Below are 19,331 nucleotides of genomic sequence, written 5' to 3' on the forward strand. Positions count from 1 at the left end.
TCTATTAAGTTATATATAGCCTAGACCGGCATCTCTTCCTCTGTCTTCTAGCTCGCTAGCTGCAGACTCTTCTTGTTGCGTGTTGGGGGCTGCTAGGCGCCAGGTGGTAGAGTAGGTAGTATTGGTGCCTTCACTACCTGGAGCTTGCATGTAGTGAACCTGGGTCCGTTGAACGTTGCAATACTGTATGACTTGGGTTATTAAATTGGGGTGTTCTGCTAGTGGGTATGATGGACAGTGTGAGCTGGCATGGAGGGGGATTGCTCAGGGGCTCAAGAGTTAACTGTTAAGCCTCTCTGAGGTGTTGTGGGCCTAACTAAATGAAACATCAGTGAAGGGAGGGGCTCACTTGATAACACCAGTGATGTGCTGGCTCTCTTTGCCCATCTGTCCTTTCTATCTCAGGCTTTGGGGGCATGAGGGGCCATGGATTAGACTACTAACCTTATCAGTTAAGGGCATGGTGTGTGTGTGGGGGGGGGTTCTTCACTGAGCGTCTTCTTAAGAATTTAAGATAAGAAATAAGTAGCAAGAAACCGCTTTTGTTATTTTGTGTCACAAATTTATTCAAGTTGATTAAACTTTAAAATAAAGACTCACTTGAGGTAGGCCTTTCTTGCTGGTTTCCACACATTTTGTTGAATATTTAAGTTTCCTGCAAAAGCTGTGTGAAATTTCTCTCCGAACTTGGGACTCACTACCCAGAAGCCTGAGCAGCATGAGTATCCAACTGTATAAGGATGTTACAGTATAAGATACATTGAACATGATGAAAATAGACTGGCGAACATGTTGCCTAGAACCTCAACAAAAGAGAACAAAATACATTAGAAAAGATTCATTACCTAATATAGGCTCATAGTCAATATGGGTCAACATCAAGCACACATGGCTTCATTGAGACTTCTTCATTTAAAATCAAGGGCCTCACTTCATTTTGAAAACCTATCTTCTGCACAGCTCTGATCAAAGGCTCAAGAGTTCCACAACATTCTTCAGAAATGTGCAACACCGTGCACTTGACCATACACTAAGTAAAGTCAAGCACAGGGTGTGTGTGCAGGATTGTTATTTCAGTCAAACCACCTGCATTCCTTGCATGACAGAGTCCTCCCCTCCAGTGAGAACGTACAACATCCCCTCCTCAGTGCTGACAGATGGCTCCTCAGTCCTCTGCTCCTCCAGCAGCACCCCTCTCAGCTCCTCCTGTAACTCTGAAGGGGCTGCCCCCAGGTCTCCTTCTTCCATGTCCTGACCCTCTGCCTGCCCGCCGTCTTCATCCTCCTCAGCTTGCCTGTTTTGTCTTTCCCTCATCAGCTGCTCCGTCAGTTCCACGCTCTCGTAGCGAATCAGCTGCAGACGAAAGAAGCCGTCCTCGTGTTTCTTGTACCTGACAGAGAGATAAAGAGACCATTAGAGCTGCTAATCCAAAACCACGAGTAAAATTCTACCCTGGATTGAATGGCTTGTCAGTGCAAGAGTTACCTGAACCTGGGGTGTCCAGAGGGCCATTTGAATTGATGTTTTTTGTGCAGGTGGACAGTGAGGTTGTTGCCCCGGGTGAAGCACTGATCACAAACATGGCACTTGTACCGAGCTATGAAATTCCCCTGATCACAGAAAGACACATTTGAGAATTGAAAGTTATATTAAAAACCGTCTTCTGAGCGATAAAAGGGGGGAAAAATACTGTTAAAGACATCATCATTTACCTCATGCTCTTTTGTGGTGAATCTTCATGGTGATGAGTGTGCGAGAGGAGAAGTCACAGGCGGGAACGTCGCAGTGGAAGGCTGGCTCGCTGCTGTGTGTGTCCAGGTGTTTGCGCAAGTCAACCAGGTTCTTGCAGCTGTAGAACCAAACAACACAGGCAGCATTAAGGAAAACAATCATGAGAGTATCAGGGTTCCCACTTTTCCAGAGATCATTTTCCAGGACATTTTCAGTGATGATCAAGCTGGTATGACAGTCTAAATTTAGTTCCTAAATAGTCTAATATGTTCCTCTCAGTAGAAGTCTACATTGAAAGACGTGTAAACTATTGCAATCTATGAAATCATCTCTTACATGCTTAAAAATGATGGCAAATTGATTTTAGAATAATGCAATCACAGATGTACAGCACTTCACTTAATTAGTGCAACCAAGTAACAATGATTGGCAACTCTCATCTCAGCTTTCTCTTTTCTCAATAAATATAAAATGATCTAAGTTGTTAGATGTTCCGTTTGTTTTCACTATCAGGAGTTTGCACTCCTATTAGCTACAGTACGGTAATTGAGCTCTCAGCCTGCAGGGAAAGTTGTGAGGCACAGACCCCCAAGCTCTCTGCCTGACTTCGCTGGTCACTTTTTAACTTAAGTATAAGACTCTTTCAATCAAAAGAGCACTCCACAAGGTTAATTTACCATAAAACATAAACAATATACCCCCGTTTTCTGTGAATGCATGATTATGAACAAGTGAGGGAGAAAAGATGTGAAATAAGTCGCGCAGCCAGACCGGTCTATGTCGCTGTCTTTCTCCAGCACAGCGCGCACTTAGCTTTCAATGAATGAGGATGTGTTTTTCTTAATCGTGTGAGGTCGCACACAGTCATGTTGGAATCATTTTCCAGGACATTTTACTTTCTCTCCCATCTTCCAGGTGTTTTCCAGTACTGGAAAACTAGTCAACTGTTTTCCAGGTTTTCCAGGACGCGTGGGAACCCTGTGAGTATGTTTTTAATACCCTTATCTTGCATCACTGCAGCTTCACAGGATGCATTACCTGTATTCGCAGTATTCGCAGCTGTATGGTTTCTCATTGCTGTGGCGGAACTTGATGTGGTTACGCAGTGCAGAGGGTGATGGACAGGTCATGTCACACAATGGGCATTTGTAGTGGCTCACTGTTCCAACAAGAAAAAGACAAAGAAGAGATGAGTGGAAAAATATAATAGCACTTTAGAGCGGATTATAACAACAGGATCACCTCACTCCCTTGAACATGGGAGTGTACGGCAATAAAACTGCTTAAAGGCACATATTTTCATGCTCATGTGAAGCCAGGATGTAAGGGGTTTGTGATTCCATTGTGTCACTTTCTGAGTATGTTTTTTCACTGATATGAATTGAAACCACCATCAAAGAAAAGTTAATCATGAAAACAAAGAATGCATTGGATGCAACAACAGATTACTCTGAAGAAAGGACAGACCGTGTGTTCTCATGTGATCTCTCAGGAGTCTTTCTGTTGCAAAGCGTTTGGAGCAGTGAGAACACTGGAACCTCTGACCTGTAGCACACAAAGCAAGAATGACTAAAGTTGTACACCTTGTTTGCTGTTGTAATCATGACTTCTTTCCTTTTTTACCTTCCATGGCACTCTGTCGTATAACATGGTCAAAGAGCTTGGTGTTGTTGGCATACATTCCCCCACAACCTGGACATGCCACTATCTTCTCCTGCGTGTGGCTGCGCAGGTGCTCTCGCAGTTTTGGTCGCCCTTTAGCTGTGGCTTCACAATCTGTAGAATGACAAGCACAGTACTTAGACATAACACATCTACATTTTTACTACCAAGCAAAACAAAATAACACACTCTTGCTTTGGGTTGATTAATCTTGAGATATATGGACAATTTTGAATTATAATCAAGGGACTAATCATACTGATAATCGTACCTTTCCATCGGCAGTGTAATGGGATTTCGCAGTCTCCTGCTGGTATATCTATGCACAGGCTATGCATCTCAACATGGCGATAAAACCACTCTGGGTTCTCATATGGCGGTTGCTGCAATAAACATGAAAACAAAAGAAGAAAAACTTAGCCAGGAATGTTAAAAAGTTCCAGATGAAACTTGCAGAAAAGTATCTGTTTTTTCTACAAAGTGAACTCCAATTGCCTGAAGCATTCAGAGTTCCACTTGTTGCGCACTCAACCTACACCTGTATGTGAGTAAGATAAGATAAGAAAAGATAAGATATTACTTTATTGATCCCCCGGGGGGAAAATTCAGTTGTTACAGCAACCCAGACATAAGTACAATCAAGAAAGAAGTTTCAATAAGTACAAAATAAGTACAAAATAAAAATAAAACAAAAATAAAACAAAATAACATAAAATAAAAAAAAAATAATAAAAATAAGTAGAATAAAATAGATAAATAAAGCTAGAGTACAATTTAGATATATACAATGTTACAAATGGAATTTAAATTAAATAGCAGTAATTACAGGCAGTATTAAAAAATGTTTCAGTAGTGACAGGTTGACATGGTGTGATTATGGTTGGTAATGACAAATTAAGCAATAAATAGAAGAATATTTGTATGTAATATGACCATGGGTTGTACTTAGAATAGTAATGTAATTTAACAAAATATTATAGCAAGATAATTATATAATACAGCATATTATACATTATAATGCCAGCTGCAGGCCAAACATGCTTCAGGTTATCTTGTTCTACTTACCTCACATTCCTCCCAAAGGCAGACAAAATTGTCAGGGATTTCAGGGATGATGTTGCGGTTTTGGTATCCGATGGAGCAGGTGCCAAGCTCCGGCTGTGAATCGAGCACATGCTGACCCAACTGCTTCAATTTGCTGTGGTAACAATGAAAGAAAAGGTGTCTTCGTAGCTCTTCAGGACCCTCCACAGAACAGAAACCACAATCTCTCCAGAGACAGTTTCTTCCCCTGACCACAAAAAGAAAAGAGGGGGTTATCACCAGATATTAGACTTATTAGTGACAGGGAATGCATTCATATCTGTTGAATGTGATTAAGCACATTTGATATATAGTTAAGATGCCTGGAGAGCAAGTAGGGTTGCCGAATGTCCTGTATTAGCCGGGACATCCTGTATATTGGGCTAAATTGGTTTGTTTCATACGGGACCTCAATTGTCCCATATATTGACTATTAACTCTTGTAAATACAGCAGACTGCACTCTACAGATCCTAGATCAGATAAAATGGCAGTGGCAGATCATGTGCCAATCACACCACTTGTCATCCAATCACAGGCCCCATCACGTGCATCAGTTGTATACAGTGCAAATGTGACAAGTCCTGCAAAAAAGTGTGGAGAGGATTTTCTCTCTGATGGCCATTAAATGGTCAGATTGAAGAAACAGATGCAGCACAGAGCTGGTCAAAAATGAACTTCAAATATCTGTAAACTGTGACTTGTCATGTAAGCACTTCTCTCTGGCTGTGCAAAATGACAAAAGACTGCTTGAGTCAGTCAAGAGCAGCAAAAAGTACATTTGGTGAGTCATACTCTTTTGCATTAAATTTTTCTTTTGTCTGTTTTTTGATGTAAAGAACCAAATTGTGGTTTCTTTGAGGTTATTCGTATGAGGTTACACAATGATGCAGTGAGGATTAAAGGGAATATACACACTTTCTGCATTTCCAGTTGAATCAGAATATAAATATACGCTGAATTCACACATCATGCTCACACCACCATGGCACCGTGCACCTGTCCCTTATTTAGTAGTGAGAAATTTGGCAACCCTATGTGTAAGATGTATTTCTGCCTTCACAGAAACAGAAGCTCAGTTAAGCTGTGGTCAGGCCGGTGACTTGGCAAGCTAAGACCATCAAGCTATTCTGGTGAAAAACATGTTTGTTTCCACAATGTGTTCTACGGTGCTAATGCCCAACGCTTACGGTCTGTATACTAACAACAACATCTATAGCTTGCTGTACTTCAGTATCCTACTCTATCTCGACACATACAGATTAAGAGCAGCTACCTTGCATTAATATACAATACACTCCTTACCCTCAGCTTCCTCTTGGTCCTCCTCCACACTGTTTAAAGCACTCAGGTGAGCCTCTGCGTGCGTGAAGAAGCTGTCCATCCGAGAGAACGACTCCTGGCATGAGCTCCATTCACACACCAGTTTCAGAGTTTTCTTCTGGACACGTTTGTTAGGCATTTTAGTGAGTCAGAGGTTAGAGGTAGGCTAAATAAAGTGAGTTTTACAGAGAAACTTCAACTACAACCGCCCTTCAGGGTCGACCATCACCTGACATGTAGCCGGTGCTAGCTAACCTGCAGTTTCAGAACCAAAACAGGTGTTTTGAAAACACTCTGCACCCGTGAAACAGTTTCAGAAACATCCTCCAGGAAACACTTTGACTATAAAATATGTTTAAATAAGACAAATATACGTGAATGCGAGCTTCAATGCAATACACCGCTTGTTGAAAGTACAGACATGATGTGTAGAGTGTAGACCGTTAAGTTATCGCGGCTACAGCAGACAAATGCAGGTTGTGTACAGCAAGGAACATGTCTCCCAGAAACAAAAGCTCTTTACTTTGGTTCCTGGTGTAATGAGTTCCACCTTAAAATCTCATTGTAACTTTATTTTTTTTTTCTGAAACAATCCTGTAGATTACCCCAATTTATATTTCGTGTTTTTATTTTGTGAAACTTTTGATTTGATTATACCTCAGTACAAACATAATACAATGTACTCCTCAATACATATTTCACAGTTAGTGCTTTGAGTCTTATTATCATTTTAATTATTTTTTAATCATTATTATTTTAATCATTGCTTTAACATTTATTCATCTTATTTAATTATGTATCTATGTATTTCTTCTATTCTTCTGATCTTGTTAACACTACCTTATTTTTTAATTTTTCTTTCCAGTATTACTTATTTTATTAATTTTACTGTATTGATTTGATTTTATTTTTAGGTATTTTTTTTATAGTCATGCCTTTTATTATTTTACCATTGATGTTGTTTTCTGTCTATATGTTATTCTGTGAAGCACTTTGGGCTGCATGTTTTTATTAATGAAAGGTGCTATATAAATAAAGTTAAGTTTGAATCATTTTAGATGAATGTGATCTCTTTTTCAATATAAGATATATCTTAATATTTGTGTCTGCTTATGATTTTAAGACCTTCATGGCTTTGTGAAGCACTTTGTAACTTGGATTTTGAAAACTGCTCTATTAACAGAAATTAAGATTGTAAAAATGCAGTTTACATTTTAGGGTTTTGAAAATGCATTACATAATCTGTTTATTCAGGGTCAATAATGTAATTCATAGCTCTATACATAAGTGTGATGACATATAGATGCAGCCATGTTTACAGCTGTTATAGAATTATGACAAATTTCCCCTTAAATTAACAGTCAATATTCTTTTATTTTAAATGAGGATGAAGTTGCAAAAAATGTTGATACAGGTCCCCCTTGTGTGTAGTTAACAATGTTGCTGTTATGCTATTAATTATTTAGCATTTCTGTTGTGCTGTTTTCTCATTTGTTGGCTGATTTAGACATCTGTGAAAACCTCAGTGTGGTTAAAATCAAACACTACCCTTTGATACTTGTCAAAACTAACAGGCGGACTTTTGATTATAGCAAAATACTTTTTACTTCAGATTAAGGATCCATCTTACATCAGCATCTTCAACCACTGCAGATCACAATGATAGCACACTTTTACAGAACAATTTCTCAGCTTTTATTTCTCAATTGGAATCTCTCAGCAGTGAAGTTTCTGACTTGACATTACATTGCTTAACAAAGCAGTCCAGTGCCAAATGACTTCACATTGATTTATGCTGAACACTTTAGGAAAACGCATATCAGTCATAAAAATACAGATATGTATCCTATAATTCCAAGAAATGTATCAACAACCAGTTCTCCTTATTGTGGGCGGGACAAACTTCTTCTACACACCTTCAGTAACTTTTATACCATCACAGGTCAAATAATCTCTCTTTCTCTTTGCTAACACCCCCTCTATTTGTCCCAACTAACTCTTATGATGGTCCTCATACTGATTATAACCACCTGACCTTTTTATTCCGCTGCTTTTCTTCACAATCACCTTTATTGTGCATTTGTACAGAGGTAAAAAAAGGAAGCATGTTGAAAAACAAGAACTGAATGATACTTTCCCACCCAAGCTACATGTATTGATAACTTTGCAAAATGAAGTGCGAGTGGAGACATCTTCTTTAAGCCATTTTAGATTCAACAGTGGATCATTACATGAATTGGTATAATTCTGGAGCACTTCCACATCCATGAATCTGTTATCAAATGTTAACAATTTAGCAGCAATTAGCCGTTGATGTTTGCTTCCCAGATGACCGAAAGGCATCACTTCCTCAGAAAAAAAGTATGAAAATATACTTTCAGGGGAAGCACGATGAAGGCCCAGTCACAATTTCCTGTTGGGTTCGTTTTTACTAAAACCAGGAGATTATTATTCACTTCTGCTGCTTAAGTCTGAAAATGCTGCACAAATTAAAACACAGCTTTAAACCTCGCTCTGGGTCTTTACTGCAGGTTGAGTCTGAGGCAGAAAAGTAACAGTGAGGTAATGAAACCTATCAAAAGGCAGATGAAACAGGAGCCTGTGAAGTAGCTTTAGAACAAAATTCAAATTTTCTCAGTCAGGATTCTCTCCCATCCTTAGAGAGATGGCTAGACATCGTAGAAGAGACGCACCAGATGATAACGGATCCCAAAAGCCAATGCACTGCCCATCACCTGAAAGACACACAAGAATGAGAATCCAGAAAACAAAACAGCGACATTAACTTCTCATAGCCTAACATTGTGTTTGGGTGGAGTAGCAGCTGCTTTGTAATATACCTGAATGATGAGCATGATGGTGGTGAGGTTTCTCTCATGAGTAGGACCAAGTAATTTCAGAACCAGATTTATTAAAGTCATGTTGTTGCATTCAATAAAATCATCGTCCCCTCCTGGGAGCTCCGCACCTCTAGCAGTTTCAATAACTCTGCCACCTGTTCAGGAAGAAAAGCAATTTTATTGTCAAACGATAAACACAGCTGGAGACCTGCTTAACATTCGCCCACACAAACCCTCACTTCATGCACTCTTTCTCCAGGTAGACTGCCGGAGGGGCTTTCAGTTGCTGCTCAAGTCTACATTGTTTCAGCTTTTAAAATGTGACATGATGATATTGGCAAAGGCAACACAGTGCAAATATATTGCTAACTTATAGGGAAATTTAATCAGGTGAGGGACGGTCTGTATCAAGTTTAAGGTGTACTGGACTGCAGAGATGATGTGCAAATTGGGCAAACACTATATGAGGCAAGACATTTTAAATAAAAGCCATGTCATCCTTGTACTGTATACTGACAATGCCAGTGAGATAGAGCAGAAATGATTACTCTACTCAATTATCAGATCACAGACAAAATTTAGGAGTTCTAATTGCCTTATTTTTACATTTTGCTAACTGCTAAATCCATTTATTAAATTAAAAAATAAGATTTAAATTGCAATATATTATCTGGTCCCAAGCTTCAGCCAGGTAACGACTTGCTTAGCATTCATTGTTAAAAATATGTTTACAATGATGTCTGTGTTGTCCAATAGAAGAAATATAAAGATATTCCCTTGGGCTTTCGGAAAATTTGGCAACTATTTTTCCCAATATTCAGATGTTTTTAAAAGACAAAAACGGTAAAGAAATCAGCTTCACCGTCAGAATGAGCTGTCCTAGTTTCGAGAGGTCCTTTCTTTTGAATTTGGAATAGCTCATCCACAGTTTCCCCGTCTCTGGTTGCAACCTTTCATCAGCAGTGACATTGGGAGAAAGACAAAAGGAAGAAAGGCAGCCGTTGAGAGTACATAATTAGTGTGAGTGATGAATGAAGAGATATGATAAATCTCAGCTCCACAGTGTCTTACCTGGGGAGCCGATGTCTGGGACAGGGGACGATGTGAAAAAGCTGAGGCAACGAGTAGATGAAGAAGTTAACTACTTGAGGGATGAAGAACAGTAGCATTGTTTGCTGAAGTGCCCGAGGATGCCGACTACAGCAAATGTCATCCCAGCAAAGTAGCAGAAGTGTCTCCACAAAACACAGATGAAGGGTACCTGTGATGCCAGACATTGCAAGTTAAACCCACAGCATGCTAATTTGTATTTTAAAGCTACCTTAGGTAATTTGTTTTACTTACCAGTTGTGGTAAAAAAGTGCTAATGTGGTGAAGAAGAATGGTATCATGAAGTAGAGGGAGAAAACATGGTCATCACGGTAATCCCCTGAAAAACAAGACAATACAGTAAACCAAACATGAGGTCAGGACTATTTTCACTTGTGTTAGAGATTTACAAACCAAATGAATGTATACATGTTCAATCATGGACTGCTGTGTTGAGGTTGTGAGGAGTAATTTGATGATGAATAAGAAACAAACACACACCACTGAGCTCCACCAGGTTAAAGATTATGATGGAGCCAGAGATAAATAGGGCTTGACCCGACTCGATGCCATTGATGCCTGCCAGTATGTTGATGGCATTTGTGCAGAATACAGCAAGCATTCCCATGTAGACGTAGTAGAGGATACCTGCAGAGGATAAGAAAATATGTAACCCAGAGTAACAGAACAAATATACAAAATAAAACAAGTGTCATTTTTCACATATGAAATGTTTCTGTATTTCTATTACGATGAAGGACAGAAATCCTATGGTTCATAAGTACAGATAACAACAGAGTCAGGGACTCAACTAGTCAGAGGACTTGTCTCTACTCTTGGGATCCTCCAGGGGTTAGAGCAGGGGTTCCCAAAGTGTGGGTCGCTAGACACAGATGGGGGTAGTGAGATGTCCTCCAGAAGGATTTTTTTTTTTAAAGTTATCTTAAAATAGTACATTTTACCCATTATCGTAAAAATATAGACAAAATAGTAGCTAAACTTTAAATAAAACCTTGAAAATAGAAAATGTAATGAGTGTTCTGCCTTTCTTTGTTTCCAGATGACTCCTAAGTTTAGAGTTAGTGAACAGTTAATTATCAAAAGCATCAGTAGCAGTAGGTTAATTCATAACAGCACAGGAAACACAGCCACGTGCTCATATAGGTAGGCTAATTTTCAGCAGGCCAGCTAAATGAAGCCACATTAAATCACTTTTAGGGACAGTGAGGGTCACCTAATTTTGGGCTTCGCGGGCTGAAAAGTTTGAGAACCCCTGGGTTAGAGGACTGGAACAAAGAATACATGATGGAATATAAGTGCATCATGATCATGAACTCACCCAGGTCCAAGTGCAACCCAAGCAGGGCTCTGAAGGGCTTGGGAACTACAATAACCGTGTTGCCGAAGTTAGTAAAATAGACCATAAGGAGCGGCAGGGAAGCCATGGTGGGAAGTAGAAGCTTGTGTCTCCACTGCAGGTTCAGGACGTCATCTGCAAAGCCCAGGAAGATCATGCAACAGATGGCTAGAAGAGCTCCGATCAGCTGCACAAACTGAGAAAAAGCAAAACAAATACATGGATTAAAGAAGTGGGTTTCACATGTTTGTGTAAGAGTGATAGAAACTGTTGCAGTTGCAGTTTCTCCAAGGTCACAGATGGGAGGTTTGATGGAAACTGGTGCTGGTGCAGAGTTTCTCCAAGGTGGCAGACGGGAGGTTTCCTGTACTCCCATCCTAGTTTTCTTACGTAGCTTGCTTACGTATCCTGTTATGCTCTCATGTGTCCTGTTTATTACTTAGCCAATGATCTCTATTAGACTAGAGGATTTCACCTTTTTTGGAGGAGCTTCCTGTCATATGCCACACGTGTTTTCACTGGTTCATATACTCTGTTTTCATACACTTTCGGGAAAGGAAGCCTGACTTCGATTGAGAGAAGTTCACTCGTTGTCACTGCTTTCTCCCTCTTTGCAAAGAGTGTTGATAATAAAGACTCAGAAACGGGCAATCAAATTTCAGACATCTAAATTTAAGCTCAAAAGACTCACTTCAATATAAAGCACTAAAAACTCAAGAGCTGAACCCTGAAAACTGTCCCCTTAGTCAGCTGGTGAGGAAGCTAATCAGCCAGACTCCAGTCAGCACTGATCCAAAACACAACCAAATTAAACTCATCATGAAGCACTCCAAAGATCTGTATTTCGAACACTGGAGAAACCAAACAAAGACCCAAAGTACAATTAATTCAGGGTTCCCACTCTTTTCCAGAGATCATTTTCCAGGACATTTCCAGGACATTTTCATTGATGATCAAGCTGGTATGACAGTCTAAATTTAGTTCCTAAATAGTCTAATATGTTCCTCTCAGTGGAAGTCTACATTGAAAGACATGTAGTCTAGGAGTCTAGGAGTTTCTGAGCAGCTGTGTTGCTCTTTTTGTTCTGCTTGTTTTCACTATCGGGAGTTTGCACTCCTATTAGCTAGAGCAGGGGTTCTCAAACTTTTTGGAGACAGGGACCCCTTACAGGTGAGAAAATTGTCCAAGGACCCCCTCATAATTGTAACACAGATTAAGCACATTAGTGGTGTGTCATGATCAAAAGCTGCGGCTCTGAGAGTCGATGCTTTATAGTGAATCAGAAGACCCGGCTCGCATCGAGAGAGAGCCGGCTCCCAGTTTTTTCCTTTCGTTTTTTTCTCACAGTGCTCAGCCCCAGCTCTGCTCACAGCAGAACTTTGTGTTGATTGGTCAGCTTGGCAGCCATGCAGCCAAATCACATGTGAGGATATAGGATACAGGTGATGGAGGAGAGGCTGTGTATCCTGGCTTCATCTGTTCCTTCCAAGAGAGTCTTCTTGAAGACCAGGCAAATACTCACTGAGAGAGAAATCAGATCAGCCCATCCAAGCTGAGGCATCGGATTTTTCTCAATGCCAACCTGAGGACATTAATAATGTTTGCTTGAGTTTGGTTCTGGTTCTGTTTGCTTGAGTTCAGTTCTGTTTCTGGTTCGGTTCTGGTTAAGTTCTGTTCGGTTCTGGTTCGGTTCTTGTACGGTTCTGGGACGGTTCTGGTTCGGTTCTGGTTCGGTTTGGTTATTGTTCGGTTCGGTTCTGGTTAAGTTCTTGTACGGTTCTGGCACGGTTCCGGTTCGGTTCGGTGCGGTTCCGGTTCGGTTCGGTGCGGTTCTGGTTCGGTTCTAGTTCGGGTTAAGTTCTGGTTCAGTTCTAGTTCGATTCTGGTTCGGTTCTTGTGCGGTTCTGGCACAGTTCTGATTCGTTCTAGTTCAGTTCTGGTTTAGTTCTGGAACGTTCTGGTTCGGTTCTGGTTGAGTTTGGTTCAGTTCTGGTTTGGTTCTGGCACGGTTCTGGTTCGGTTTGCTTCGGTTCTGGTTCAGTTCTGGTATGTTCTGGTTCGGATCTAGTTGGGTTCTGGTTCGGTTCTGGTTGTGTTTGCTTGAGTTCGGTTCTGGTTCGGTTCTGGTTTGGTTCTGGTTCGGTTCTTGTACGGTTCTGGCACGGTTCTGGTTTGGTTTGGTTCTTGTTCGGTTCTGGTTAAGTTCTGATTAAGTTCTGGTTTGGTTCTGGTTCGGTTCTGGTTCGGTTCGGGTTCGATTCTGGTTCGGTTCTGGTTCGGTTCTGGTTCGGTTCTGGTTCGGTTCTGGTTCGGTTCTGGTTGAGTTTGGTTCGGTTCTGGTTCGGTTCTGGCACAGTTCTGGATCGGTTCGCTTCGGTTCTGGTTCAGTTCTGGTACGTTCTGGTTGGGGTCTGGTTCGGTTCTGGTTGTGTTTGCTTGAGTTTGGTTCTGGTTCTGTTTGCATGAGTTTGGTTCTGGTTGTGTTTGCTTGAGTTTGGTTCTGGTTCTCTTTACTTAAGTTTAGTTCTGGTTAACCCTAACCCTAACCCGAACCCTAATCCGAACCCTAATCCGAACCCTAAACCTAACCCTAATCCTAACCCGAACCCTAATCCTAACCCAAACCCTAATCCTAACCCTAACCCTAATCCGAACCCTAACCCTAACCCTAACCCTAATCCGAACCCTAATCCTAACCCTAACCCTAATCCTAACCCGAACCCTAATCCTAACCCAAACCCTAATCCTAACCCTAATCCGAACCCTAACCCTAACCCTAACCCTAATCCGAACCCTAACCCTAACCCTAACCCCAACCCTAACCCTAACCCAACCCCAACCCCAACCCTAACCCTAACCCCAACCCTAACCCTAACCCTAAACCTAACCCCAACCCTAACCCTAACCCCACCCCAACCCTAACCCAACCCTAACCCTAACCCTAACCCTAATCCTAACCCTAATCCTAACCCAACCCTAATCTGAACCCAACCTTAACCCTAATCTGAACCCTAATCCTAATCCTAACCCTAACCCTAATCTGAACCCAACCCTAACAAACCTAACCCTAACCCTAATCCGAACCCTAATCCTAACCCTAACCCTAATCGAACCCTAACCCTAACCTATCCGAACCCTATCCTAACCCAACCTTATCCCAACCCTAACCCCAACCCCAACCCTAACCCAACCCTAACCCTAACCCCAACCCTAACCCTAACCCTTACCCAACCCTAACCCAACCCCAACCTAACCCCAACCCTAACCCTAACCCCAACCCTAACCCCAACCCTAACCCTAACCCTAACCCTAAACCCAACATACCCCAACCTAACCCCAACCCTTAACCCTAACCCTAACCCCAACCCTAACCCTAACCCCAACCCCTAACCCCAACCCCAACCCTAACCCTAACCCTAACCCTAACCCCAACCCTAACCCTAACCCTAAACCCAACCCCAACCCTAACCCTAACCCCTAACCCTAAACCCCAACCCCTAACCCTAACCCCAACCCTAACACCTAACCTTACCCCAACCCTAACCAACCCTAACCCCAACCCAACCCTAATCCTAACATTAATCCTAACCCTAACCCTAATCTGAAACCCTCAACCCAACCCTAATCTGAACCCTAACCCTAATCCTAACCCTAACCCTAATCTGAACCCTAACCCTAACCCTAATCCAACCCTTAACCTAACCCTAACCCTAATCCAAACCCTAACCCTAATCACTAACCCTAATCTGAACCCTCACCCTAACCTAACCTAATTCTGAACCCCTTACCCTAACCCTAACCCTACCCTAATCCTAACCCTAACCCTAATCTGAACCCTAACCTTAACCCTAATCTGAACCCTAACCCTAACCCTAAACCTAACCCAACCCTAACCCTAACCCTAATCCTAACCCTAATCTGAACCCTAACCCTAACCCTAATCTGAACCCTAACCCTAATCCTAACCCTAATCCTAACCCTAATCTGAACCCTAACCCTAACCCTAATCTGAACCCTAACTTTAATTCTAACCCTAACCCTAATCTGAACCCTAACCCTAATCTGAACCCTAACCCTAATCCTAACCCTAACCCTAACCCTAATCCGAACCCTAACCCTAATCCTAACCCTTACCCTAACCCTAATCTGAACCCTAACCCTAACCCTAACCCCAACCCCAACCCTAACCCTAATCCTAACCCTAACCCTAACCCTAACCCTAATCACAACCTAACCCTAATCACAACCCTAACCCTAACCCTAATCACAACCCTAACCCTATCCCTTATCACCCTATCCCTAACCCTAATCATAACCCTAACCCTAATCACAACCCTAACCCTAATCACAACCCTAACCCTATCCCTAATCCTAACCCTATCCCTAACCCTAACCCTATCCCTAATCACAACCCTAACCCTAATCACAACCCTAACCCTAATCACAACCCTAACCCTATCCCTAATCACAACCCTAACCCTATCCCTAATCCTAACCCTAACCCTAATCCTAACCCTAACCCTAATCACCCCTAACCCTAATCACAACCCTAACCCTAATCACAACCCTAACCCTAATCACAACCCTATCCCTAATCACAACCCTAACCCTAATCCTAACCCTAACCCTAATCACAACCCTAACCCTAATCACAACCCTAACCCTAATCACAACCCTAACCTAACCCTAATCACAACCCTAACCCTATCCCTTATCACAACCCTATCCCTAACCCTAACCCTAACCCTAATCACAACCCTAACCCTATCCCTAATCACAACCCTACCCCTAATCACAACCCTAACCCTAACCCTAATCACAACCCTAACCCTATCCCTTATCACAACCCTATCCCTAAACCTAATCACAACCCTAACCCTAATCACAACCCTAACCCTAATCCTAACCCTAATCACAACCCTAACCCTAGGATCAGGGTGAGAATGGTTTTGTAACAGAAATGCACAAAATTGGGCAATTATAAGGCTGCTCATAAAAACACGGTACGTTAAAGGGTGTTTCAACACAAACCATTAGTTTTTTCAAAGTTAAGGTAAAATATACGGCAACAAAAGATCCTAAATTAAGTCGAAAGAGCCGGCTCTTCTTTGGGAGCTGAGTTAAAGAGACGGCTCTCTGAAAAGAGCCGAAGTTCCCTCACTAAGCAATGCTTACTACCATTTGCACTCTTAGTTGCCTGGAACTATTGTATGTAAACAGTATCAATGTAAATACTTCAGACCTGTACCATAGTGATAACAGATAACACTTCAATTTGAATCAAGTAAATACCACTGTATACTTTAAAACAGAGGGTCATTTCATTCCTTGTGGATCTCAACATGACAACATTTATACTTTTCAAGTAATTGATCTTAAACGCTTTCAGAAAATTAACAGTAGCAAGACTCACATATCCATGCGAGCCACCAAATGGTATCATAACAATGGTGTATGCTGTTTTGTAATGACACAGCACAATTTTATAATTTATTAGAAATGTATTCAAATTATTTCACCGACCCCCACGCTATGGTTCAGGACCCCCAGGGGTCCCAGGACCTCACTTTGAGAACAACTGAGCTAGAGTACGGTAATTGAGCTCTCAGCCTGCAGAGAAAAGTTGTGAGGCACAGACCCCCAAGCTCTCTGCCCCGACTCCACTGGTCACACTATAACTTAAATATAAGACTCTTTGAATCAAAAGAGCACTCTACAAGGTTAATGTACCATACAACATAAACAATATACCCCGTTTTCTGTGAATGCATGATTATGAAGTGAAGGAGAAAAGATGTGAAAAAAGTTGCGCAGTGTCGCTGACTTTCCAGCACAGCATGCACTCAACTGTCAATGCATGGGGATGTGTTTTGTTAATAGGGTCAGGTCGCACGCAGCCATGTTGGAATAATTTTCCAGGACTATATGTGCTTTTCCAGGACATTTTACTTTTTCTCCCATTTTCCAGGTGTTTTCCAGTACTGGAAAACTGGTCAACTGTTTTCCAGGTTTTCCAGGACGCATGGGAACCCTGTAATTGTTATCTGACCCTAAACCGTGATTATACATTATCAGAATATCTGTACAGTGTCAAGAGATACAAAACAAGACGTATCCTGACCAAATACAGGCTGAGTGACCACCAGCTAGCTGTAGAGACAGGGAGATACAGGCAGACATGGCTGCCCAGAGAGGAGCGTCTATGTGCTCACTGCTCTACAGGGGACATAGAGACAGAGATGCACTTCCTCCTCCACTGTAGCAAGTTCTCTTTACTAAGAGATTCCCACTACAGGGAAAATTACTAAAATAGTACCAAACTTCCCAACATTAACCCCAGAAGAGAAACTGTCAGTTCTCCTGGGGGAAGGGTCAGCAGGTCCTCTGGCTGCTAAATATGTGTCTGCCTGTCACAGCCTGAGGGACGCACCATCCCATGGTGTTTGATTTTGGGTGGGGGTTTTGTGGGGTTTTGATGCCGCATCGGGTGAGGACATTGAGATATGCTGTATGGGTAATCGTTCATTAATGCATATAAAATATGTAATATATAAATATGGTTGATATGTATGTGATGATATAATATGTAATGAATATGGTGTGTGATTAATGTATATGTGATGAGTGTAGTGTGTTGAATATATATATAGTGTATGAATTTATGTGCTTTGGCAATAACATGTCTTTGTTCATGCCAATAAAGCAAAATTGAATTGAATTGAATTGACTCGACAATTGTTTCTCCATGAGTTCATTTCATCCATCACGTTGACATCATAACCTGAACAAGAAACTGCCATTACCACACTTTTAAGAAGCACAGGTGGTTTATCAGTGGACCCACCTCGTTATGTGGGAATCCAGTGCACTGATCTCCTACAAAGCAGCTGAGGAAAGGCACTGGTATGAAGCAGAAGAGGATGATGAGGAAGACTGTCCCACTGATGACTCCCTGGGACTCTGGGCTGCAAAGAGAGATGAACAGGAAGTGGAACAGGTAAGAGTAGGACAGGAAATAGATCCACGTACTTCTATGCAACACCTATAGATAGATATATATATGGTAGATAATAAAGTCACTCACACTTCCTTTTGGTTGTTTTGTTTAGGTCCATCCCGTACAGTCTAGCTGAGATGAAATGGTCTTTGAAAGCAGGGATGAGTTTTAATGTGGCCAGACAGCCGAGTGCAGACATGAAGCTGTTGATCACCAGCGGTAGGACGGTACAGGTGTCATGTTTCAGGCATTTTGGTGGACAGGTTTCAGACACAACAGACAAATCACGTTTCTAGCTAATCTGACTTTGCCCCTTCAGGCGATCGATGAACGAGCTTTGGCTGTCTTCGTGTGGGTAGAAACATGTCATACCGTTATTTCAGATCAGAATACATCCTTGAGTTTCCAGTATCAATACAATAAGTCCATACGCCACAAAGTGTATCCATATCATGTTTCACGGCTGCGTTTTTCTTGCCATTATCCGTAAACTGTCTGCTTGTGTTAACTACACGTCTGTTATCAGTTTAGTCGTGAAGTCTCCGCAATTATGACAAGGAAGGGACCCGGTGAGTCTCTTCAAAATAAAAACCATATCAGAACATTTGCTGTAATTGACAGCTAAAAATAATCTAATTACAGTTTCAAGTGTGCTTTATGTGGTTGTATGTTACCTTTTACAAAACAACACTGCATTTGTTTATTTTTAAAGACCATGCTTGGTGTATTTCATTGTGAGTTTTGGAATGATCTGTCAATAAATATTCAGCATCAACAGCTTCCTGTCTGTGGTGTAAACACGGAAGTGACTTCTTCTTCTACGGTTCGCACGTCTTGGAAAAAATAAACTTGTGCCATCTGTTGTTGAGGTGTCAAAAGTATTCACATTCATTGCTCAAGTAGAAGTATAGATACTAGGGTTTAAAAGACTTCTGTAGAAGTTGAAGTATAAACTCAAGTTTTTTACTCAAGTAAAAGTGTAAAAGTACTGGTTTCAAAACTACTTAAAGTATAAAAGTAAAAGTAATGTAAGAGGGAAAAATGCCATTAAGGACAAAAGTTTAGGCTGCACCACAGGGGCCTATAGTGCACTACCCCACCTCCCCAAAAAACATTTTTCTAATGACTATAAGTTATATTAATAATTATGTTGAAATATTTGGGTTGCACCTGTTTCAGCTGCATTTATGCCCATTGAAAATGAAAGCATTTTCGTACAATGCAAATACATTAAAGAACATATATGTGTG

General features: G+C 41.3%; 2 protein-coding genes across 2 annotated transcripts; both read right to left on the reverse strand.

Moving 5' to 3' along the window:
- Nucleotides 1-540: 540 nt before the first annotated feature.
- Nucleotides 541-6,307, reverse strand: hinfp (histone H4 transcription factor). Its single transcript, XM_034684151.1, has 9 exons — nucleotides 5,774-6,307; nucleotides 4,459-4,678; nucleotides 3,665-3,776; nucleotides 3,355-3,507; nucleotides 3,199-3,276; nucleotides 2,770-2,890; nucleotides 1,716-1,849; nucleotides 1,486-1,615; nucleotides 541-1,390 (listed from the first exon to the last, which is right to left on the reverse strand). Exons 1-9 carry the CDS (start codon nucleotides 5,935-5,937, stop codon nucleotides 1,078-1,080), a joined length of 1,425 nt encoding a protein of 474 aa, XP_034540042.1. The 5' UTR covers nucleotides 5,938-6,307; the 3' UTR covers nucleotides 541-1,077.
- Nucleotides 6,308-7,421: 1,114 nt separating this feature from the next.
- On the reverse strand, nucleotides 7,422-18,321 carry dpagt1 (dolichyl-phosphate (UDP-N-acetylglucosamine) N-acetylglucosaminephosphotransferase 1 (GlcNAc-1-P transferase)). Its single transcript, XM_034683598.1, is given in 12 exon segments — nucleotides 7,422-8,533; nucleotides 8,639-8,748; nucleotides 8,751-8,793; nucleotides 9,501-9,588; nucleotides 9,710-9,812; nucleotides 9,815-9,871; nucleotides 9,874-9,899; nucleotides 9,983-10,067; nucleotides 10,229-10,375; nucleotides 11,067-11,280; nucleotides 17,929-18,049; nucleotides 18,296-18,321. Coding segments are annotated over 12 exon segments (1,086 nt in total). The 3' UTR covers nucleotides 7,422-8,467.
- Nucleotides 18,322-19,331: the final 1,010 nt, after the last annotated feature.

The sequence above is a fragment of the Notolabrus celidotus genome, chromosome 5, assembly GCF_009762535.1.
Source record: "Notolabrus celidotus isolate fNotCel1 chromosome 5, fNotCel1.pri, whole genome shotgun sequence".
NCBI lineage: Eukaryota > Metazoa > Chordata > Actinopteri > Labriformes > Labridae > Notolabrus > Notolabrus celidotus.

Bases quoted from the DNA above. Each gene is read 5' to 3' on its own strand.
- hinfp (XM_034684151.1), bottom strand. From the start codon at position 5,937: ATGCCTAACAAACGTGTCCAGAAGAAAACTCTGAAACTGGTGTGTGAA. The intron at 4,679-5,773 runs GTGTATTGTATA...GGTCAGGGGAAG, and splicing joins GAGGAAGCTGAGGGTAAGGA to AAACTGTCTCTGGAGAGATT. The intron at 1,850-2,769 runs GTAATGCATCCT...TTGGTTCTACAG, and splicing joins TGCGAATACTGCGAATACAG to CTGCAAGAACCTGGTTGACT.